Source organism: Lactuca virosa, chromosome 3 (genome assembly GCF_052849685.1).
Source record: "Lactuca virosa cultivar CGN04683 chromosome 3, Lactuca_virosa_CGN04683_v6, whole genome shotgun sequence".
Taxonomy (NCBI): Eukaryota; Viridiplantae; Streptophyta; class Magnoliopsida; order Asterales; family Asteraceae; genus Lactuca; species Lactuca virosa.
This window is the reverse complement of record NC_136428.1, coordinates 117,504,190-117,530,087: the sequence shown is the minus strand read 5'-3', so window position 1 is coordinate 117,530,087 and position 25,898 is coordinate 117,504,190. Positions and strand designations below refer to the sequence as shown.

At 37.9% G+C, this 25,898-nt stretch overlaps 2 protein-coding genes across 2 annotated transcripts; both read left to right on the top strand.

The window, feature by feature from the left end:
* Positions 1 to 1,954: 1,954 nt before the first annotated feature.
* LOC145163960 (uncharacterized) lies at positions 1,955 to 6,478 on the top strand. The gene is made up of 5 exons (XM_079082694.1): positions 1,955 to 2,184; positions 2,297 to 2,451; positions 2,544 to 2,680; positions 2,765 to 3,082; positions 6,173 to 6,478. The coding sequence occupies exons 1-5, from the start codon at positions 1,955 to 1,957 to the stop codon at positions 6,476 to 6,478; spliced, it is 1,146 nt and encodes a 381-aa protein (XP_078938820.1).
* Positions 6,479 to 23,937: 17,459 nt separating this feature from the next.
* LOC145166458 (calcium-binding allergen Ole e 8-like) lies at positions 23,938 to 24,700 on the top strand. The gene has a single exon (XM_079085440.1). The coding sequence runs from the start codon at positions 24,025 to 24,027 to the stop codon at positions 24,490 to 24,492; it is 468 nt and encodes a 155-aa protein (XP_078941566.1). The 5' UTR covers positions 23,938 to 24,024; the 3' UTR covers positions 24,493 to 24,700.
* The last annotated feature ends 1,198 nt before the right edge of the window (positions 24,701 to 25,898 follow it).

Sequence of the window (25,898 nt, the reverse complement as noted above, 5' to 3'; positions counted from 1 at the left end):
GTAAGCAAGCAAATAAATCTCGTACACGAACCACTGATCTAGCATCCGCCTAACACATACGATAATTATCTCTAATTAACACTTAAATCACAACTCTAAGTAAACCAAGCTATTTTCTCTCTTTAATATCTTCGAATGGGTAAAAGACTATTTTACCCCTCCATGGTCTCCCTATTCTCTGTCTTGACCAAACCCTAAAGTCAACAGAAGTCAACACTCGAGTCAACAATCCATGTTGACCCGACTCGTCGAGTGTGCATATGTGACTCGTCGAGTCCCCTAATTTCCAGAAGTGTCACGAAAGTCCCCCTTAGCTCGTCGAGCTGTCTCATCAACTTGTCGAGTCACACGTGTCCAGACTCGTCGGGGAAAACCCTAACCGACTCGTCGAGTCAGTTCTCCGACTCGTCGAGTCCTTTCAGACTCTATTCTCATTCATACATTTTAAGGCAGATTTACAACCCCAAACTCTAGATCTAGCCTCCCAAGGCTGAGATACCACGTAAAGCTACAAGCTTTACGTCCATGCATGGCACTTAGGGCTTGAAATGCCAAAACAAGTTCCATTTAGGGTCTTAAGCACACAAGCTCCTCTATAATTGGATAACGCTAGGAGCTTTGGACTCTAGGGGCCTCACAAGGTCCAGATCTGAAGTCTAAATCTCTTGGTAAGCTCAACACACTCAAAGCCTCAAGGAAAGATGGAATAAGCCCTAAAACTCCATAAAATGAGATCTAATCAAACTAATGAGCAAGGTGGGGACTTTTTACCTTCAACAGAATCTCTATATGAAATAACACCAGATCCAACAATCTCTACTCGTTCCTTGCTTGGATTCTCCACTCTTCTCTTCAAAAAGTGCACTAAAATGCCCAAGGATTAGCTCTCTCTCTCTCTCTCTCTCTCTCTCTCAATATAGGCGATTAGGGTTTCATACAGGGGAGTAAGCTGGCTGGTAAGGCGGAAATGAGGGCTTAATGTCCTTTAAATAGGACCCAACCCCGAAGAATTAGGATTTCCTCTCACAGCGCCAACTTGTCGAGTTGGCTCTCTGACTCGTCGAGTTGGTCATAAAACCAACGCGGCCAAATCTCTTCTCTACTCGAAGATTTGGGGCCTCCAACTCGTCAAGTTGCTCATGAAAATCATAAAAATGTTAAAGAAATATTATACCTGGGAATCGGGATGTTACAAATACCACAGGGACCAATCTTGCAGTTTTGTCTTTTCTGCAGTACATCCTGATTGAAGAATCACAAAATATTCAACGGCGTCATTCATGGGATCGTTATACAGGGACGCCAAAAACGAAATATTCTATTCTTTTCTTGGGATTGCTTTTCAAAACATATACAAGCTACCTACCTATATATTGAATCGCCTAAAAAGACACCCTATTTTTCTATTTTTCCATATAGACATCCTATTTGGTTTTTAAGATATTTTTATTGGTTGATTTTGCATTATTTTTTTGAATCGGCTAAAAAGACACCCTATTTTTCCATATAGACATCATATTTGGTTTTTAAGTTATTTTAATTGGTTGAATTTGCATTATTTTTCGAAAAAGTAAGTTATAAATAATTTATTATAGGTTGACTTTTAATAAAAGTGTTCATAGCATGTCTAAGAAGAGACAGTATGGGTCACGAATTGCTCGTTATGGGTGTCGTGGACACGCCATAACGGCGTTGTAACGGGGGAACACAGCTCCCCCCCCCCCTTCTCATTATAGCTCGTTAAGAGTGTATCCCATTGGCGTTACAACCAGAAGAAACGAGCGAAATTTGAAACTTTATCGTTGACCAACCGTTGCCAACGGGTATTTTTTTTTAAAAAAAACTAACTATTAAAAAAAAATCATTTATCCTATAAATACCTAACATTTTATAAATATTTTCACACAATTTCTCTCCTTCTCTCTACATAATTTCAATTATCTTCAAAAAAAATATGGATCCTTTCGACTCGTCCAATGATTCCGATGACGAGCTGCTACAACCAGACCCAGCCCCGCTACTAACAAGACGTGCGATGTTAAACAGAAATCGCGAGGAAGGACACGAACATCTATATCGCGATTACTTTGCGGATAATTGTGTATACGGGTCGAAGGACTTCAAAAGAAGATTTTGTTTGAGTAGGAATGTGTTCCTACGGATCGCCAACGCCTTGGAAAGCCGGTATCGTTTCTTTACTATACTTTTATACAAAATAAATACAAATGTACTACATGTTTCTTTAATTTTAGTACAAATGTACTATATTTTTAAACTGTAGTTAATTTATGTTTAGGTATGAACTTTTTCAATTGAGATATGATGCTAGAGGTAGACGAGGGTTTACAACGTTGCATAAATGTGTTGCGGCCATTCGTTTGATGGCTATGGGGGAGTCACCCGACACCATTGACGACTATATGAGAATGTCCGAAAGAACCGCAATGGAGAGTTTGTATACATCGTCAATGGGTGTTGTTGAAACATTTGGGACGTATATTTGCGGAAACCTTCGTTGCATGATTTGCAAGAATTGTATGCAGCGCATAAAGAACGCCATGGGTTTCCCGGAATGATCGGAAGCATTGATTGCACACACTGGAAATGGAAAAATTGTCCGGTAGCATGGAAAGGGCAATACGCAAGTGGTCATCACGGGTCGCCTTCGTTGGTTTTAGAGGTTGTTGCTTCTCAAGATTTATGAATTTGACATGCATTTTTTGGGGTTGCGGGTTCCAACAACGACATCAACGTTCTTGATCAGTCGCCAATATTCGACGATCTTTTGAATGGAAAGGCCCCGGATGCTCCTTTCACAGTGAATACAAACGAATACAAATATGAGTATTACCTTACAGATGGAATATATCCTCAGTATTCCACATTCGTGAAGGCATTCCGACACCCGGTTGAAGAAAGAGACAAATTTTTTAAGAGAATACAAGAAGGAGCACGTAAGGATGTGGAACGTGCTTTTGGAGTGCTGAAGGCGAATTGGCATATAGTTGAACATGCAGCACGGCCATTGGACTTAGAAACTCTACGATATATCATGTATGCATGTATCATAATGCATAACATGGTAGTAGAAGATAAAGGATGAAATATTGCACATTATATCCCAACGGAGCCCAGACACATTCAATTTCAACCAGGAACAACAGAGTATTTGCATAGAGTCGTTGACATTCAGGACGCAAATAAACACAGACAACTTCGAGAGGACTTGGCGGATTATATCTTCCATGGTAGCGATAACCAATAGCGTTGTTTAGGAAAAATAAAATATTTTTTTATTATAATGTTTTTTTCAATTTGTATGTTATGTGTAATTTAAATGCTATGTTGTTTTTTTAAACATTATGTTTTATTTATATATTATGTTTTATTTAAAATATATTTGTTTTAACTAAAAAAAGAAACTCGAAAAAAAATTATGATATGGAAAAAAGTTGGTGTTACATCTTACTTGGTGTTATAACATCATTGCTTATGTGATATGTGAGGTGACACCAATTTGATGTTATGACTAGTTGTCATACCCAATGCTCAAGGGGTGTCATGTTATGACTAGTTACCCACACCCAATGCTCAAGAGGAGTCATTTTTAAAACATTTTTAGCTTTTTAGCTTTTTTGTCATTTTATCATAACATAAGTCAAACCTTTTTTCAAAAACAGCTTATCAATTTATTGGATTTCGTCACCACAAAAACTAATTTAAACATTTTTTTGAAGAAAAAACTCATTTTGCCACCGTTATAAATTAATAACATTTTTTTGCCAAAAACCATTTTTGAAGTTCAAAAGACCTTCTCAAACATCCCCTAATCAATTCATCTAACATGTAAGAGATTAAAATACCTATTTGATCATTGATCAATCTTCAAAATGTTGTTTGATGTTGATGAATAAGCCATCTCATTTTCATTATGATGTCTCAATTGATGAAAGATTTCACGGAAAATTCAATGCTGTTTTTGGGTTTCTGTTTTGGTGAGCCATGAGAGAAATCCCGTTGGTTTTTCTGTGCATTTGGAACATCTAATGGGAAATTTGATTTATCCATCATTTATTTAACAATTACTTCTATCAAGTAACTTTTAGGAAAGATGGGATACCAATTATGTCATATTGTCATAGTTACTATCACAAAATGTAAATATAATAATGATGCGACATCGACCTCCGACAAGGCTTCTGGTCTTCTACTGCGGCGGAGATCTGGACATCATAGTGCAAAGTCGTTAGAGCCGCCCCAGGGACTGTGCCCCGGGAGCGGACTCCGACGGTCAAGTTAGATCAGCTGAAAGATCTGAGATGGTCCTCCATAGCTGGAGAGAACCATCTTGGTGCTAGTGGTGGTGTATGGTGGCTGACGGCGGCGGGTGGCGGCTGAGCCACCCGGCCGGAGTATAGTGGCGGCTGAGCCATGGGGGAAGAGTCTAGGGAAATGTCTTAGTGGTGGCTGAACCACTTGGGCCAGAGTCCTCCTTCATGGAGGAGGCACTATTCTATTTATAGTGGACAATTAGGTCAAGGGGAATTGGGTCAGGCCTTGGGCCAGCCCAATTCAGGCCCAACTAGCAAGGAGTTGGGCAAGGCGAGGGAGCGCCAGGCGAGGGAGCGCCAGGCCGGGCCGGCAAGAGAGTCTCCAGCAGGGCTGGCAAGGGAGTCCCCAGCAAGGCTGACAAGGGAACGCCAGGCAGGGCTGGCAGGAGCGCGCCAGGCCAGGCTGGCGCGCTAGAGCAGTCTAGGCCATGCTAATGGACCATATATCATCAAGTCCCCCCAGTCTGGTGTTATTGGTACGCGGCCAATGACATCGGACTGGAACTAGTCATATAAATTGTGCGTCGTCAAGTCCCCCTAGTCTGATGCGATTGGGTTACTGACAATCGGATCGGACTAGATAAAGCACCAAAGCATTTAAATAATAGAGAGAACGATTGAACCTCGCCCACGAGGGTCGTGGGGTTGTGCGAAGAGCTAAACATTGCTTATGTAGCCTGAGTTGACTTGATACTCCTTCATTGAGAGGAGTGCGAGTCGATCGGTGCGATGCAACGTAACTATTGTTGCGATCATACGGACCGAGGTTGCTACAGAATGTTACGCGACACTGATGTCGATAAAATGTCCGGCCGGGGTAGCTAAGAAGCGTAACCTCGCCATACAGTCTCTTAGACCGTTGTCGAGCTCCGAAGTCTGTAAATAGATACAACGCACTTGGTCCATGATTCCCGCGTTCCAGTCACAGCTGAAAATTGTTAATAGAAATAGACGTTCTGAGCGTCGAGCGCGCACCCTGGCGAGAGGGACGAGACCCGTAGCCAACACCGGGTGGGGAGTTATATTTCTATGCCCGCTGAATGGGAACTTTGAGTGACTGGTCAGCGGTTCACACTTTGCAAGTCCCCTGTAAATGCTTTACAGACCGGGCTTTGCTTCGCAAGTTTGCTGTTGGCGCACCCTGAGTGTCGCGATGCTGGAACGAGTATCTGAAAAGACAACTCAATAAGATAGTTAGTATTTTATTTAAATCATAAACCAATTGATTTTCTTCCGGGGCTCTTTCGAAATGTTTCACGAGTAGTAGTAGTGATGCACTACTCTTCTCCCTCCTTTTTTTTCTTGAAAACATTGAGATGGTCGGACCGCATCTTATAGAATCATATTTAGCTTGACTGGATTGGAGCACATGGCGTTGAGTTGTTGATTTTTATCTTGCGAAAGCGGCTCATTTAATTGTTGAGATATTCTAAATGATCAAATATGGTAGAAAACCAAAATATAATGGCAGCAACCCATTTATGGATGAGCCCAAATGTTGAATCGTTAGCCCAAATCCTTTTTTTTTTCGAAATGTTGTGTGGTATGAGACGCAACTTGTCTTTTTTTTTAAAACATAATTTTCTTTTAGCGGAATTGTCGCCTTCGTTCGCTGAGCGTTTGATAGATAAAAATTATCTTATAAAAGTGATCCACGTTAATTCTTAAAGTGGCCCCATGTAATGACAAGCCTAAAAGAAACCCGTTGAGTTGTTGGGGCCCATTCTCGTGATCTAAGGAGTCCATTGTAAGAGGAATGATAGTCCAGCTGAAAATAATAACAAAGCCCAAGTTTCATTTTGTTTTTTTTTTGCTGTGAGAATTAGTTGTAAGCCTTTTAGGGTATCACGTGGGCCCACTGCTTTACTCATCTGCTGCGTTACGAGGGGCATCCCTTCACCATTAATCGTCACAGGGAATTCCAAAGAAAAGAGAAGACGAAGAAGCTTGTGGTGGGATGCATTTCGCCCAAAATCCTTGACTGGAGGTTGACCGGTGGAGCAGCTGTTGATGCTGACGATGGGAAGTGTTCCATCGGAGTTCGGAGGTCGGTTGGTGATACCCGGGTTCCGACCATCGGCGGTGCAGACTGGAGCGGCGGCGGCTCAAGGAACTGTGGCCGCCGATCGATACCGGTGGTGATTTGACTGGTAATGTGACTCCAGCTGGTGGTGGTCGTTCAGCTACCGGAGACTACTCTCCATTTTCGTTATTGGAAATCGTGGCTTGTAGAAGGAGATTGGGGCTTTTGGTTTGGATGTACAGGTCTGCTATACCCTCGCTTGGAGATGGCTTCTGATGCGAGGATGGTACCGACGATGAAAGCAACAATTGAAGTTGTCGTTGTCGGCTGGTTGTTTTCGTGCGTAGAGAGCTGGACTAAGTGGGTCCCACGATAAGATCTTGTCTTATGCTTTCGTCTGTTGTACATAGACATGGAGATGGTCCCATTATCCCATTTTCATAATGGGTTTGTTAGTTGAGAGGATACACAAGTGCATCCTCATTAACCAACCGATAGTCCTCTTCTACCCCCTTCTTTTTTTTTGAAATCAAAATGACGAGCTGTAAATTGTACAGATGTAGGGTAGGTGTAATTTTCGAGGTTTGCTTGTGGGTAAATAAGATGTGTTTTGGTAAGATGGGTAAACAATTTTCCTTTTTGTGGGTTTATGAAATATACGAGTTATAGGCAGCAAAACTCTAACTGAAAAGGATTTCTTGAATGTACAAACAGTATAGCTGTGAATCAGGTGGGACCCGGCTCTTGTCTTGTGTGCAAGCATATGGGTGCACAGACTATCTTTCAAACCAGCTGACATTGTGTTGCTTTATGTTGCAGATGGTGCATCTATCTTCTTTCTTCATCCTTTTTTTCTTTTAAAAACCATTTAATAAAATGGTAACTAAAATGCAGGGTAACTTTGAGGGGGGTTAAAATAAACAAATAATAGGTAATTATAATTTTGAGGTAAAAATGATATAATATAATCTGATGGTTTTTCATAAACGGGATAAACGTTGTTATGAGTTTTATGAAATGGACAATATGCATAGTTGTATGTACAAGAAATATAGTTGGGTGTACAAACAACTGTAAATGGAATGGATATTAACATAGAAAACCTTGACTAAAAAGGATTTTCTGATGAAATATGAACAAAGAAAAAGGTAAAAAAAACTCATAAAAACTTATTTCTTTCTCAAGCTTCTTAAACAATCAGAAGTGAAGGATTTTCTGAAAATATGTGATCTGAAGGTGGTGTAAAAACCCATAAAACTTCTTCTCCTTTTCTTCTCTCAAACTTCTAAATAAAAAAAAACACTAAATAAGCAACAAAAGTTTTTTTTTCTCAAATCTTGCTGAAAAACCCCAAGATATAAACAGAAAACGTGATCTAATTAGGTTTTCTTCTCATAAAACTTTCTTTTCCCCTCAGCTTGCTCAACAAGCCATTGAAAGATGAAAGAGAAAAAAGATCTGATAAATTTTCGTTCTCTTTTCAACTTGTTCAACAAGAACATGAACAAGGAACAAATCTGAAAAATTCTCGTTTTCTTTCTCTAAGTTTTTGAAAAGAAACACCAAGTAAACAACTTCAAAGAAGCCTTGCAAAGAAAATCATAGACTGAAGGTGATTTCTTTGCAACATAAACTGAAAACAAAGTAAATATCCACCAAAAAGTTCTTCAGCTCTCAAGTTGGTTCTATAAAACACCAAAATATAAATAAAAAAGGAAGAGGGCTCCTGAGAACCTCTTCTCTCCCCGAAAATATAATTAAAACGGGTCTGAGTTGGTGTTTTTAAACTTGAGAGATGATTAAGTGAACAAAAACTTTCAAATCTAGAGATCTGAGCTAAAAAACGAAAATACCTCAAGAAATCTGAACTGAAAATGAAATAGATCTTAAGATCTAAACAATGGTAAAACAGATCTGAAGAGATTTTGACAAGAACCAAACGGATTTGATCAAATGAGGGATAAGAATGGACAGATCTGAGAAAACCTGATGTGGAACTCAACAGATCTGAACAGATCTAGGAAGAACAAGGTGATGGCTGCTTGTTCAAGTCCGGGATGGCGCCAAATGATGCGACATCGACCTCCGGCGAGTCTTCTGGTCTTCTGCTGCGGCGGAGATCTGGACATCACAGTTCAAAGTCGTTAGAGCCGCCTGTAGTGACATAAGAACATGGTTTGGCATGCGGAATTAAAGTTTGCACAATGAACATGGTGATTTGGGTGTTCAAGAGATGTATTGATTGTATATGGTGTTACACAAAAAGGATCTAGATCTAGACTACATAAATAACACACACTTACACACTCACTTTTACATCTCTCAAGCACACCTCTACAAGTGGACTAAACCCACCTTATATAGAGGTGTTTACATGTCTCTCTCTCTCACTCTCTATCTCTCATGAGTCAAAAGGCTAATACACCACATGCAAGTGGGTTTTACAAAAGTCAAACATTACAAAGTCATTCATGGAAAACTTTGCACCCCAACATTCTCCCCCTCAAAGTTAGGAATGAATGACCCACTTCAATTCTTCCAAAATCAAGCAACTACGCGATCCGAGCCTCAAAGGTGACACATGTCGAAACGAACTTCAATCGTCAATTCTTCCATGATTCTTCAATTTGGGCTCTAGGATGTGAGACCATACAAACCAAGCATCAACGAATGATCACGAGCTTCTCAAACTCCAAATTGATCACCAAAAGTTGAGCATAAAGCACACCCTAAAAATCTTCAATAAAACCAAACCCATTTCGAATACATCACTTCCGAACTTCCAATTTCATCATTTCGTAAGCTTCAAAAATTAAGATCACTTCGGTCTTCAAATCTGTGTAATATGAAAAATTCAAGTTCGAATTTCCATATAAAACTTCTCCCCCTTTTTATAATCGAAATTTGATTATAAAACTCCCAAGGAAAAAGAACGTGCTCTATTCGGAATTTTTCGTGTCAAAACTCCCCCTTAACATGTGGCATAAACATTGTACATCAATCCGGAAAATCCAAAAAATAATCAATTTTTAGCTTCGTTCACGGATCGCCTTTGACAAAATTTCTCAAAATTGGGTAGAAATTGTCAATATCAAAATTCTGCAGTGACCCGGTGCGCCTAAAACAGCAAAATATGCAAAACTCTTCCCCTTTTCCAAAGCTGGGTAGAAAGCGTCAATTTGCACAAATTGTAGGGGCTTGAAATGCATTTTCTTCAATTTTTAGCAAAAATAGTCCTTTTTCGAATTTGGGTATGAACCGCCAAACATTCGAAGCCTCAGGGACTATTTTCGAAAATTCTGCCATTGTGCACCAAACATACGAAGAGTTGACCCAAACATTCGAAATTTCAGAAAATATTCGAATTTGGGTGAAAAGTGTCAAACATTCGAAACTTCAATTAATTGATGAGGTTGCCAAATATTCGAAAGTGCAGGGACTGAATTCGAAAATTTGCCATTTTTCTTTAAATCATTCGAAACTTTGATCAAACATACGAAGGGTTTAATCTTTGTCAAATAGTCGAAATTATAAGGACCATATTCGAAAATTTGCTTTTCTTTAACAATTCACACGAAAATTCAACATTTCGTACGAAATCCTTTCTACCCCTTCGTACGAAATTTCATCCCTTCCTACGAAATTTTTCCCAAACACACGAATTCGAAGGCATTCGAAGCCTCTTAATGAACAGTAACCTCTTAATCATCCAACCTCTGAATCGAATTTACTCACTTCGTACATTCAACCCAAAATCAATTTTTCGTTCTTACTGTTCTTCGTTTTCAACAGGGATACTTCGAATCGATCAACCCCAAAATCATCAACAGCAAACAACATTAGGCAACATCGATTCCCAAATCTTCGAAGAAATCGACCCATCTAGTCTTCAAAAGCCAAACCCAGGGATATAATCATCCACTCTTCGTATATCACCGATTTCTTCCATTCCAACCATTCGATTCTTGACCCAGATAGACACCTTTATTCCAAATACACTGTAACACAAAATCAAGTCTTCCCACACGATTCGAAATCATCCAGTAATCCATAATAAATCATTTATTCCTTCGACGTTAACAATCAATTCCCAAGAACAGTCGACTGTCGATCCCATCAATTTACTCAAAATCGAAATTTCAAAAGCAAACATCAAACATCAAACTTTCGAAATAATCGACTTCAATCGTATTACTTACTTACATTTCGAACAATCAAACCTTGATTCCAAATCGATGTTAACCAAATCGTTGATACCAAACTCCAAAATCATCAATACAACCATTATCAATCGAATTTTCAAAACGATTTCACTTCTTTTGTTTATGAATCAGATCAACGAACCCTCTGATTCAACGAAATAGAAACCTTGTTGGAACCAAGCATCGATATCAACCTACTTCTTTCACAGATGGATTACTTTTCCAATACATTCAATCCCTAATACAAATTTCAACTTCAAGAATAACAATCAGTGGAATCCAAAATTTTGAAGAACAAAATCAACCTTGTAAGAAATCGATAGCAGGTTGTGAATGAATACAGTCAAACACGTTAGATTTTCAACCAATTCCAAAATCGAATACCTAAACTTCTGTTCTTCAACTGTTCTTCATCGATTTCAAGTGTTCTTGATCAATTTCTTCAATCATTCATCAATTAATACCAAAATCGAACAAATAGGAAATAGATGAAACATATCAAGATACACAGCAGATACGAACAGATTAATCAAATTGAGAATCAAAACGATATGAATAGATGTTAAGAACAACAATCGCTGAACTATGCTAAGATCTAGAACGCTTTTGAGCAGATGAATATCGTAATGAATGATACTGTCAATCGAAGAACTAATCAGACGAAACAGATGAAACAAATGCTGAAATAAGTATTGGGCTTTAAAATCAGATGTAAACAGTATCAGGTTGAACTTTTGGGCTTGAATTTGAATTTGATGAACAGTAAAAATCGAGATTTAGATTTGTCTTAAACAAAGTTGAATTTGGGCTCTTTGATCTGATGAATAGTAACGAATTCTTTTGATTTGGGCTCAATCATTTGAGAAAGAATAATGATCTGATTAAAACTTGATGGGATCGGACCTTGATCGACAAAAGGATTATTGGATCATAACAAATGGGTTTTTCAAGAAAAAATTTGATCCAACGAGTCAAACGATCACAAATAAAAAACGCAACGCACGAATTCAATGAAATTAAGAGAGATCATAGAGAGAGACTCACCAAAAATGCTTCAAATTGTGACAAAATTTGCCAAACCGAGAATCGTTCTTCAAAAATCACCTTGATCTTGAAGACCCGCTCTGATACCAATTGTAGTGACATAAGAACATGGTTTGGCATTCGGAATTAAAGTTTGCACAATGAACATGGTGATTTGGGTGTTCAAGAGATGTATTGATTGTATATGGTGTTACACAAAAAGGATCTAGATCTAGACTACATAAATAACACACACTTACACACTCACTTTTACATCTCTCAAGCACACCTCTACAAGTGGACTAAACCCACCTTATATAGAGGTGTTTACATGTCTCTCTCTCTCACTCTCTATCTCTCATGAGTCAAAAGGCTAATACACCACATGCAAGTGGGTTTTACAAAAGTCAAACATTACAAAGTCATTCATGGAAAACTTTGCACCCCAACACCGCCCCAGGGACTGTGCCCCGGGAGCGGACTCCGACGGTCAAGTTAGATCAGCTGAAAGATCTGAGATGGTCCTCCATAGCTGGAGAGAACCATCTTGGTGCTAGTGGTGGTGTATGGTGGCTGACGGCGGCGGGTGGCGGCTGAGCCACCCCGCCGGAGTATAGTGGCGGCTGAGCCATGGGGGAAGAGTCTAGGGAAATGTCTTAGTGGTGGCTGAACCACTTGGGCCAGAGTCCTCCTTCATGGAGGAGGCACTATTCTATTTATAGTGGACAATTAGGTCAAGGGGAATTGAGTCAGGCCTTGGGCCAGCCCAATTCAGGCCCAACTAGCAAGGAGCTGGGCAAGGCCGCCCGGAGGCGCCGGACGGGGCTGGCGGGCGCGCACCAGGAAAGGATGGCAGGGGAGCGCCTGGCCGGGCCGGCAGGAGAGTCCCCAGCAGGGCTGGCAAGGGAGTCCCCAGCAAGGCTGACAAAGGAACGCCAGGCAGGGCTAGCAGGAGCGCGCCAGGCCAGGCTGGCGCGCTAGAGCAGTCTAGGCCATGCTAATGGACCATATAATGGGAAAATTGATTTATTCATCATTTATTTAACAATTACTTCTATCAAGTAACTTTTAGGAAAGATGTGATACCAATTATGTCATATTGTCATAGTTACTATCACAAAATGTAAATATAATAACAACTAAAATAGTTTTATAGACATGGTCCTAAAGCCACATATAAGTGGAGATATTCCAACAATGCATCCAGCCATGAGGTGTATTCTCACAATTTTATATATTTAGTGATTGATATTGGGTATTCAAGATGTAGCAGCCCTTTCATTCAAACATAGGAAAAAATGGTATCATCAATGGAGGAGTTTACCCTCAAAACTAAGAAGGATTAACTGTCTAGCTTCATGCCGTGCTCTCATAAGAATATAAGAGATATTAAATACAAAACATAGAAATTTATATAACAAATCATCCATTGATCTTGATTCTCATTAAAAGTTGTGATCCGAACAAGATCAATAATAACAATAATAATAATAATAATAATAATAATAATAAACGTCCAAGAACGCCTACAAGTTTATTTCTGTAAAACATACTCCTTAAATCTTAAAATGTATCAATTGTGAAATCTGAAAATAATCATTTTTGTATGCCAAACTACTAGTATATTATAATGTGTTGTTTATTAAAAAAAAATAAAAACAAACAAACAAAGTGAAGTCACATCTTTTAACTTTTAACTTGAACAATGAAAAAGCGAACAGCATAGATAGAATCTTGTGATTTTTCGATTACAAGATCCAAAAGCATGTAATTTCAGTAAAAGACGACTCAAATCTTGAGAAATGGAGTAATTATCAAATTTTACAATATAAAATTTGAATCTCATAATAAACTCTTGAATCTCATAACACGTCCATACGTGTATGTGTTCACCCTTTTTCATAATGTTTGTGATATGTTTCAAATTTATTTTTTTCATTTGACTTATTATATTTATTGTTTTTTTATTATTTTAAAAGTAGTTAACAGGGGTGAATTAATAATTTGGAAATGCAAATTTGGAAATGCATGTTTGGCATGACATGCTTACTACATAGGTGTAAATTTTCTCGGTATTGGTCCAAGACGACGGGATCTGTTTTTCTTGGGGATTTTGATGTATCCAAAGTTTATCCTCATAAACTCAAACAAAGTGTTTCCATTCCCTTTGGAGTGATATGTTTTTTTGATAATAAGGTTAAATTGCTTGTGGAAAAATCAAGACAATTAAAACATATATATAGGGGAATGAGCTATATATGGAAAGATATGAATCGATCCGTGAAAAGGCTTAATGCGTACTTATATTTAGAACAAGTATATTTAATTACCGAAGTTAAACATGGGCCTAGTAATCTCTGAGATTAGGAATTCGTAGAGATAAAAAATATTGATCTGCAAACCACAAACAGATTGTAGAAATTAAATGAGTCAACCATATATATAAGGTTTGGATTACATGAAAACCTGAAATATCGTAAAAACCATAAGGACAAATTTTGATCATTTATCTTATTAAGGACACGAATATAAAACACTAACTGAATATGACAGGATCACATATGGCACATGTCCATAAATCGGAAATAGGGGCTCGATGTTAAAATCACATTTTCAATACGTCAATGTATCATAAGTGTAACAACCGAAAATTTGAGTATTTGACTATACTCTATTTTGGTATGTAAATGTAAAGTAAGTTGCTATTTTGGAAAAGGAAAGCGACGCGATGGTGTAACTGTGTAAGGACGCGACGTGAGTGGTCCATGTCAAATAGTGAACCAGTAAGACAGAGTCGCGACTCGCGGTGCGAGCATGAGTATTGTCGTGATGCGAATGTGAATATGAGTCACGAGACACGTGACAAAATGACATGACATGTGGCATAAGGGCATGGCATGTGACAAAAAGCACGACACGCTTAAAGATGTGGCACGCCTAGTGATACGTGGTGACTTCGTTTTGACACGTGTTGACACGAAGTGTGTTCGGAGCTTGATATGTGGATCGCGACGCGAAATCCGCTTATCAGCCTAGCATAAATAGTTCAAGGGATTCTCTAATGGGTTCTTTTTGGGAATTGAAACTAGAGTCGGTGAGGGATGATTACAGCTTATAGACAAAGCTTTTGAGGCCAGTTTGTGAGGGTACGATCGTTGAACACGATAAGGTATCCTCTTGAACCAATAGTACGTAATTATGATTACATAGCGTTAATTATGTAAGGTTGTTAGAAACCGATGTAATTACTAGATTCTGTAACATCTCAAAAATCACAACCAATTTAAACTTTTCAAAATAACCCATTTACTAATAAAAGTGTTTACAAAACCAATGTTTCCAAAACATTATTTAAAATAAGAGTCTCCCCAAGATCAACAACATAAAATCAGGATGTGTACGGTCACGCCTTCGCCTTGTCATGGTCCTCTGAAGTACCTGAAACCATAAACTAAAACTGTAAGCACAAAGCTTAGTGAGTTCCCCCAAAGTACCACCACGTAAACATAGCAAATAACAGCATGTACTGGGTCCACATCTAAAAGACTGGATTACCCCTGAGCCCACAGTATGAGCCTGGCTTGCCTATCGGACTCACAGCTCATATACGGCTTCCTCCTGAGCCCACAACATAAGTTTGGCTTGCCGTCGGGGCCCACAGCTTATGTCTAGCTTCCTCCTCGCCAAATTAGTCATCAGACTGGAATGTCAATATACAACAGGTCCACCCAATCATCCGAATGGAATACCAATATACAACGGGTATAATTAGTCTTTGGACTGGAATACCCCTGGGCCCTCGTACGAGTCTGGCATGCCAATCGGCCCTCAGCTCGTATCTGGAATGCTCTCGAGTCCTCAGTATGAGGTTGCCATGCCAATCGGCCCTCAGCTCATATCTGGAATGCTCCCGGTTTGTTGGCTACAACACAAAGCAGTACAACCTCAACCCAACCCAACATAATATGTCGAAATATACATAACAGATAAACATATAATCAATCAATAGGAAAACAGACAGATCTACATATCACTACCACATAGCAACATCCTATAAAATATGATACCAATATAACAGATCACTACATACGGTAAACCAGGATATCAATCCAATGGGCCGGCCTTGGTGTCTTTGACCCATAAGTACAGTGAGGAAAACTCACCTCACAGTCTGACGAATACCTGAACAATACATTGCTATGAATTCTGGCTCTATAGGTCACCTATTCAACAGATAGAGACCAAGTCTTAACTATATCTTAAAATACCCAAAATACCCTTAAGTCGAACTTGGTCAATCCTGGTCAAAGTCAACAGTCAACATTTCCATCAGTTGACACTCACGTCGTGACCAGTCCTTGGTCACGTCGTGAGAACGCACTCATCCAGATTCCAACTTAACTCGCTTCAACTCGGTCAACTTGGTCCCGGATGACCCACTCAGCAGACCTCATGACGTGAACCTTCCTTGGTCACGTCGTGATCTCAGTCAGTCGAAACAATCGCGTAAAAATCACTCTCACGTCATGACACTCCCTGTGTCACGTCGTGAGCCACATCTGATGCTAAATCCTAATGTCTTAAGTGCTTAATCCATTCCAATTTCCAGAGGGCTTTCATACATCAAAAGCAACATAAAATTCTTTGCTTTATGGACATGCATGTCTTGAACTTGATTAGGCAAAATTCAACCAAACCATAGATCTTGCACACCAAACCTCAAAGGGACCTAATGGATCCATAAAGTTGCCAACGTTATGGAATCCAACCACTTAAACCACCTCCAACATGAAGAAAAAGGCATAAAAGTCTAGATCTAGAAGAATAACACATAAAGGTTGGAAGTCGAGGACTTACCATGGTCCAAGGTATGATCATTAAGGTGGTGAGGGAGCTTGCATGCTGGATCGAAGCACCAAGAACCTCTTCTTCTTCAAAGCACCAAAATCTGCATAAATGGATGGAAGAGGAGAGGGGAGGCTCAAAATGGTGAAAGGGAGGCTAGGGTTTCTCTCAAGATGATCTAGATATGATGGGGGCTCATAAAATGCCCTAAAAACACAGAACTAACCCTTATATATGTTGAAAACCCTAAATTGTATGGGCTTGGGCTGCACAGTTCTCATGTCGTGAGCTCCTAATGCTCACGTCGTGAGCACAGATTAATTCAACATTTTCGTTTAATCGCTTTTCACGTCGTGAGCTCCAACTGCTCACGTCGTGAGCTCAGTTTTTCCCTAAATCCTTTCCAACTTCGAACGGTCGTGTCTTCTTCGTTTCAACTCCGTTTTCGACGATCCTTATATCCTCGGAAAGGTAATGAGAATATCTACAATCCTATAAACTCTCACTTTCCTTAGAACTTTCCTAACTTAAATCCAAAATTCATAAAAAGCCCGAACTGCCACTTTACGGTTATACCCTTGGGCTCCAAATCACAAACCGAATTCCTGGATCATCTAACCTACATTACCCACACCCAAATGGGTCTAAATCTCTTTTCCCCAAAGGCCCTAAGCCTTATGAAAACCGATCTTAGGGTCACGGACCCGAATTAGGAAAAGATTCAGAACAGGGTGTTACAGATTCATGATATGGTGCTATTATGAACTCAGTGATAATGTTGACAGATTAATTCTGTTATATGATTCTCGATTTGGATGACGAAGGTTGCGATCCCTAGTCTTTAGATATATGAGATTGAGGTAACGGCTTATGGGGCTAGGTCGTTTAGTAGTTGTGATATGGAGTTTAATTAGTCTGTTGACAAATAGTTACTAAGGTTAACTCTAGTGAATTACGACAAGTCCTGATGAACTTGGTATTGTAACGTTCCAACAATTACAAAGAGATTTTTTCATTTTTAAAATAGATTAACCAATTAAACCTTTGTTTCAAAAATCATTGAATAACATTTGATTGATTGCAAATCATACATTATTAGATTTAAATTTACAAAATTGTGGAAACGAATATCTTTGATGCGTGTGTACAGTTTCGCCGAGCTCTTCTCACGAACAACTTGCAAAATGTTTAATCCACAGTCTTACATACGGTTGCCATGGTCCTCCCATGGTCTTTCATACGATTTCTAAGGGCCAAATCATGGTCTTTCATACATTACATAAAATCATATGGAGTCAGGGATTAGATAGACAGTCAAACAGATGATTCACCCGAGAGCGAACAATAGACAAGAACATCACAATAAGGCATTAGACCAAGAGTTCTCAGGTTATCCAACCTGAATACATAGAACCACTGTTATCATTACAAAATAATCATATAACATAAACACATAACATATACTAGCATATTACATATCCTTGGAAACTAGCCTTCCCTATTTACCCTATCATTGACCACTTTTCAAATAAGTTCTTCGTTGGTCAATCATACATAATCCTGATAAATGGCCTTCCCCAGTTACCTTGTCATTGGCCATTTCTCAGTTAAGTCATTCGTTGGTCAATCATATATAATCCAGGTAACTGGCCTCCTTGGTTACCCTAATCAAACATAACTCCTAACAGTATCATATGATTAACATGCAAGACCCTACCGGTCTAACATACCAAGATACCAAGTTCCCTAAACTTCACATGCATAGTAAGAAGTTATCCTAGCCAACTAGCATACTTGTACTCTAGCAGTACCTCAATCCTACCAAGCAAAGGGTATATAGTGGGATACGTGGCATAGTGAGAAAATCACCTGAATCGAAGAACCAGAGAAGCACCTCAACACTCCTATCCCTTGCACTAATCAGAACCGCGGACCGATATCACCAAACACTGAACAAATCCTCATACAACAACCTAAATTCTCCAAGTTTGACCCAAGGTCAAACTGGTTAAAAGTCAACGATCAACAAAATTCAACAATCACCATGATGTGGAGATCTCTTGGCCACGTCGTGGACATGACAGGACAAAATAGACGACATGCAGGACATCTCCATGTCGTGGGCATGTTCGGACAAAACAATCATGAAGATGGACTCCACCACGTCGTGGTTACTGGTAGATTCTACAATTATTCATTAAGAGCTTAATCCTTATAGATCACGACTCAAAACTTCATATCTAATCCTTCTCATTAACTTAATGGATAAAGTTTCCAACATTATCTATTAGGACCTCACTCCAAATCAAGATCTACAACCCTAAGTCCATTAAATCCTTATATGTCCAACACTTTCTCAAGAATATAAGATAGTCCCAAACATGACTCTTTTCTCATTTTTAGAAACCCAATGACCATTTAAGAGCCTCAACAAGCTCTGGAGTTCCTCAAAATCCAAGAGCATCCATGGAAGGGACCAAAATCATCCAAAATGAACTCAAAATTGAAACAAGAAGATCAAAGGTCAAGGTATGAGCTTTATACCTTCAATAACTCAAAAATCATAAGATAATGATGGATCCAAGATAGTTCCTTGATTCCTTGCACCAATATGAAATCCCACATTCCTCAAGTTTCACCAAAATCCAAGAATAAGCTCTTCAATCAAGCAAACAAACTCTCAATCATGCATGGAGGCTAGGGTTTCGAAATGAGAAGATGGAGGTTGATAAAGAAGAGCTAATCCATGAACTAAGATGCTTAAAAATGGGAGAACCCCAAAAAATGATGGGCTTGGGCTACTACAGCCACCACATCATGGCACACTACTTGCCATGTTGTGGTGTCCATCAGAACACACACAAACAAGCCATGCCACATTGTGGCATTCTATACACCACGTCTTGGCAAATGGTTTTCCTCAAAAACCATACTTTTGACCCCTTCGAGTCACCAACTGATCCATTCTGGAAAACGGGTGTTACAAGTATATTTTCCAAACAGGTTTGGGCAAGCGGTTGAGTCGCTACTCGCTAGACATTACCAGCTAAAGGCCAAAGCAGAAGTAAGTTTTCACTAACTAGTCAGGTGAGTGCATGTGGATGTTTATGAGTTCATATCAAAACAAAAATATTTTTATGTGAAGTGTTTAATATTAAGTGTTTTATCACTTAAATGATTCTGTTCCCAGGGTTTGAAATTTAGTTGGTATGGCTAGTAGTTTTAATATGAAAACTCTCACATACATTATGTTTATTGTTTACATGGCATTGCCACTAGTTGTATTGTGAAAGTTTTAGCATATTATATGGTTGATACCAATTGTTGGGACAGTTGATATTATTATGTGTATAATTATGACTGAGCTTATTAACTATAAGTGAATGGACATTAAAATGCATTATATATGATAGTGGCTTGATATACTCCAAAATGAGTATTGGAGTTCACAGTTTGGGATATATGACAATTATAGAAATTTTTTCTCATAATTAATAGTTGTCAGTGAATGTATTTATGTTATAGAACCTAGTGACTGGTTACAACCACAAGTTACCTAATGATAGATTATGGTTATAATGTCTTATAGAGAAATCCAGTTTATAGGTCCTTATAGTTGGACATAATGACAGGAGATAATGATTCATCGTTGACTTTGGGAAAATTTATATTCCTGAGGATATTGAAGGTTTGATTATGGACTAATTAGGGTTATTGATTCTCATATGTCTATGTTTATGTTTTGGGATATTATGTCTGTGAGTGCAGTCTTATCCTGTAAGGTTATACTTGGGGTTTTTAAGCCAATCAACCCAATTAGTTTTAGTTTTAAATTTTCTAGAACTAAACCAATTATAAGAAAAATCAACTATATCTTCAAAAATCCGGTTTTTTATCGTATTAGAATCTCCAAAAATGATACCATTACGATATCTCCAAATCACCCATAATGTCGTTTGAATAATAGTCTCTAAAACCGTCTTTTTATTACCCGAGCTCGAAACCATATCCAACCAAAAAAATAGATCATGTAGTATATTCACACCCGAAAACACCAAATCCACCCATCTAAACCCAATTTTAGTTATTTCTTTGTAATTTCTAGCTTCTTGCTAGTTTCGTTTTAATAATATTTGGCTGTTCAAAAAAAAAAAGGTTATACTTAGGGTTGAATAATTCCCTATCTTTGTTTCCTATAACATGTTTGAATGTTAAAAAGGTTGCTAATATTTTTTAATTGTAATAAAGAAAGCATGTTTGGATTGTTTTGTTGCGTTAAAACCAATATAACTCAAGTCTTTTCGACTTATGTGTTATTTTTAAATGTGATATGTACTCAGTTATCAGAGTAAAGTTAGAGAGATGTTGATAGAGAAGGCTCATAGAAGACTTAGCGAAGTTTTCAGGTGGTTTGATCACTTCTCTTTTAATATGATTGTTGATATTATTTTTGTAACATCAAACAATTGTAAACTATGATAAAAAAAATGATAGGTTTTTGTAAAACCATATTTTTATTGCGATCGACTTTCATAATAATTGTACAACCATGGTAAATTTTGAAAAGATGAATCTATGGGTGTTACAATAAGAACGGACAATATACGAGGGAAATATGAGGCGGATTTCTCGCGGTACTGCCGGTGCACTGGTTTCGTTGACGAAGGGGCACCGCGAAAAGGTGATGAAGTGGATTACTTAACTATGGTTGCCTCTCTCCCTCTCTATTTTTTTATATGTTTTGCTTATTTATAGCTCATACATAAAAGGTTGTACCAAAATGTGTTCATGTTTTTAATAAATTTATAGATTAGTTTTGTATGATTTTAACAAGTTTGTATTTATTTAAAATAAAAAATAATAAGTAGATTAAGAAGGATAAGAAAGATGAGTTTCATGTGTTTTGGGATGAGAAAAATGAAAGAAAAAAAATTAAGCAAGTTTTTCTACTCATAATATTAATAAGTTTCTAAAAAGAGTTTTTCAAAATTAAAATTTTAAAAGTTCACACTTTTATTTTGAAAAAAAAAAACATTAATTTTTATAAAATTTAACATACCTATATTTTTCTTCTACCAATTCATAAAGAATCCCCTTAAAAATAAACTTTGGTGGAGCCTTGTGAGAGTGGGGTGCGCTTGGATGAGAGTGGGGGACACGTGAAGACTTCTCGAGGTTCCAAATATGCCAATTTTACCCCCTAATCGTTTATCTTTTGCAAGAAGTCGCGATTGACAACCAAAAACCTAATTTATCTTCTTCCTGCTTTTACATACTGATTTGACAAAATTGCAAAAATGTCTCTGTGATATATATTTTTTGGGGTTTTAGTCCAAACCTTGACTTTTTTGGATTGATGGTCCTTTTGAGCTGGTTTACATGCAGTTTTGGTCCCGGTCCAAACTAAAAAGACTATTATACCTTTAATGAATTTAGTTTTAATTTTTCTTTCACTTTTTAAAATTATTATTATTATTAAATATAAAAATGGGCCCACCTCTCTCTCTCTCTCTCTCTCTCTCTCTCTCTCTCTCTCCAACATTATTGCTCTTTAATCCACAGTCTAACATGACCACCCACCACCGCCCTTGAAACCAACTCCGACAACCAGCGTACAACACCACCAATAACCACCGATGCCAAATCTAACGACACTAATTCAAAATGAAACCTTAAACCTGAAATTAAAACCAAACCAAACCATTTTTCTAAGAAACTGCACCAATTCCAAATAAAATACTTGATTTTAGTCCTCGATTTCAACCTGTATGAAACCAATCAAACCAGGAAAAAAAATTAAAACCTTGTTTATAACAAACGTTCATTCGTTCACACACACACACACAAAATAACCCATCAACCTAGATTTATTTCATGGAACTTGTCTTCCACCTCAGGATCATCTCCCATCCTCATTTTTTTGGCATTTAATAGTTTGGAATAAGCTCTTATCACGTACTGTATTTCCTGTTTATTGCTTTCTTTCACATTTGATAGGAGAATACGATTCAGCTGGTGAAGAAGAGCCATCTATTCAGTAAATTGAATGTCGTATCTGCCCAGGAGGATAGTCAATTTACTGGAACAGGCGTCCCATACTTTTCGAGCATATGTAAAGATTCCACTAGCTTAGCTTTGATTACAGGTTCAAAATCACCAATTGGCTTCAATTTATATTCACATATTTTCCCCTAAAATCCCCCAAATTTACCAAATTAAGATTACAATTTCACAGTTCATAAACCAATCAGAGACTTGGAAAAGGTAATTGACGTAAACATTGAATAAATGAACAAGTGATAGATGATTAAAGATATGCTACCTATTGATGAAATAAAAATCATAATAAAATAATTTGGGTCTAATTCCTCGCCGCCGGTAACTTGCATCTATGTCAAAATTCGTTACCGAAGTTTTGAGAAGATCGGAGTTGTTGAGACCAAGATTAGTAATGGCGATGATGCTTTCCGGCGAGAACGAGGGGGGACGAGAGGTGCGTGATCTGGGGTTGTTGAAACCAAGAAATCAGAAACTAGAGAGGAAATCGACCAACCTTCTGTGTCGGGGTTGGGTGGGTTAGAGGGTTTCAGATCGTCATTACCTTCATCAGCTTCGTCGGAGACTGTGGGTTTCGTTGTCTTCTCCGGTGGCGACAGGGAGGAAGTCTGAATTGGAACTTCTTCATCCCAAGAAGTGTGTGTTTTGCTGCAATGAGTGTGTGTATGTCGTTTTATTTTTTAAATCATACTTCATTCCACACACACACACACACACACACACACAGAGAGAGAGAGAATGGGGTGTGGGTCCCATTTTATTATTAATAAAACATTAAATTAAATAGAAAAAAATATAAAATATGTATCAAGAGGGCAATTTAGTCATTTCAATTTTCGGAGGGACCATTTTCACATACAAACTAGTCCAAAAGGACCATCAATCCAAAAAAGTCGAGGTTTTGACTAAAACCCCAAAAAAATGCATACTACGAAGACATTTTTGCAATTTTGTCTACTGATTTACCAACCATTCGTACCATCTCTTTTGCTTGTTCATCAACCTCGAAAAGCTTTAGGGCATCCCTAGTTTTAATAGTATTTTCAAATGATTCTAAAATGTATTTTCGTTCCTAGCTCGTGAGGATCCAAATATTATCATAATCAAACCCATATGATCCTTGAAAATCCTTGCAAAAAAACAATTACACCAAACCATATAAACAATTTATGTAATTTACTCAAGAATATAATTTGTTGTCTTTCCAAATTATCCCATTATTGTTTTCAAAAGATGCAATATAATTTTTTTTAAAGAATAATTCTAAAAAAACATTTTTAGTACACAAAACATGCGTACCTCTTGTTATTTTACTTTATATTGACTATACGAATATTTGTTTTCCCAAAAAAAAAAAAAAGAGAGAGAGAACAACACTAAAAACGATTTATGGTATTAAAATCACATAAGTATTATCTTGTATCTTTTTAAATAACGAATATTCTCCATTATCACACGAGCCATACGCGTTGGTTCACGCGTCTTCCTCTTTCTATATTTGCTCTCTCCCCATTCCCTCTTTCTCACTCAACGATCTTCAGAAATGGCGACAGAAACCAACAACCTATCGCTCTTCTTGACCAACATCGACGACGTGAAGAAAATCTTCAGCCGTTTCGACACCAATGGCGACGGAAAGATCTCTGCTGAGGAGCTCGTCCACGCTATGAAGGCACTGGGATCCGACATCTCTGCTGAAGAGTCGAAGCAAGTGCTGACTAAACTCGACGCAGACTGCGACGGCTTCATCAACCTCGAGGAGTTCGCCGAATTCTGCAAAGAAAACGCCGGAGACCAAGAGGGAGGAATCAACGAGCTCCACGAAGCGTTTGAGCTTTACGATTTGAACAAGAACGGGTTGATCTCTTCGACCGAGTTGCATCAGATCTTGACTCGGTTGGGGGAGAGATGTACGGTTGATGATTGCGTGACAATGATCAAGTCGGTGGATTCCGACGGCGATGGATATGTCAATTTCGAGGAGTTCAAAGAGATGATGTCGAAGAGTTGATGATGATCATCTTGCTTGAATCTTCCTTTAAATAAGTGTTTGATTTCTGATAAATGGTGTAGGATTAGTAAGATGAAGATAAATATGAATTAGGGGAATTGATTAATCCACAGTTCATATAAATTAAAATGTGGAATTGCCCTTGTAATTGAATGCAGTCGTAGCTTTGTTAAGTTCAATTAATGGAATCTTGATTTTGGTTTGGCTACATGATAGACTCATCTTTCCTTTGACTGTATGTTGTCCATGTTGAGTTTTTTTTATTTATATTTTGTATATTCGGTGGTAAAATATTCATTTTGTTTGACAACTTGATAAAAAAATAATAGCAATTTGACACATTATTATATAAATCAAAAATAAAAAATTATTTTAAAAGTATTCACAAGATAAGATTGACCATTAGAAACTCTTTTTATGTCTTTTTAACCTCTTTTTCATGCAGTTACCAAAATGAGCATTGTATCCGAAAATGTGTATTTCGGAGCTCGCTTCGAACAAAGTGCATTTCCTATTAGGACAACCATTTTATCTTGATAAGTCTAAAATAATTCAATAAAAAATAACGTCAATTTGAAAATCCGTAAATTCTCACCTAACACTACAATGGATGAGTACACAAACTCCCACATAACAATGTTGTTAATAGATCTATCTAACTCACACCAAATTCAAATCTCTATAAATTATATATAAATTATAAATATGTTAAAACCAAAACAAGATTCACACCAAAGCTACACTCCAAAATGTCTTATGAGTGGTCCAAAATCACCTCTAAATTTAACAATCCTTCAAGCTCCAACAATAAGCTCAAGCCCTAGACATTAGTGGGTAAACATGTTCAATTTTGATTTGGTCTATAGTATTACAGGGCTAGAGGAAGATGAAATTAACATAAATGGGTATGTTGAGGTGGACATATAGTAGAACCTTGTTGGATAGGATACCAAATGAGGTTATAAGAAATTCATTAGTAGTGGTACGAATCACAGGAAAATTAAGAGAATGATGATTGAGACGGTATGGGCATGTCTAAGGTGGATACTATCATCCTTGATAAGGATGGCAGATTTAATGATGTTTGATGAAAAGGATATGAGAGGGAATCCTAGAAGGAAATAGGATGATAGTATGAGGTTGTGACCTTATATAGGAGGGTGTAGAGGCTAACTATCAGGGTTGATGAGTAGCCTAGCACCTTTATATGTTTGTTTTATTTCTAATCTTTAGTGTTGATATATGTTTTTTTGCTCATATGCTTGTATTATGATTTATTCATGTATATGTTTTACTACCCATTTCACATAAGGGGTGTTTGATAGTCTAAGAACAAATCAATCTGATTAAGTTAGTGTGGTCTAGGACCGAATCAAAGACTTCTAATTGTGATATCAAACAAGAAT

What these genes read in the sequence shown, in the direction of transcription:
- LOC145163960 (XM_079082694.1), top strand. Translation starts at nt 1,955, where the DNA reads ATGGATCCTTTCGACTCGTCCAATGATTCCGATGACGAGCTGCTACAA. An exon ending in GCCAACGCCTTGGAAAGCCG is followed by an intron (nt 2,185 to 2,296) that starts GTATCGTTTCTT and finishes ATTTATGTTTAG; the next exon opens with GTATGAACTTTTTCAATTGA. An exon ending in CGAAAGAACCGCAATGGAGA is followed by an intron (nt 2,452 to 2,543) that starts GTTTGTATACAT and finishes AATTGTATGCAG; the next exon opens with CGCATAAAGAACGCCATGGG.
- LOC145166458 (XM_079085440.1), top strand. Translation starts at nt 24,025, where the DNA reads ATGGCGACAGAAACCAACAACCTATCGCTCTTCTTGACCAACATCGAC.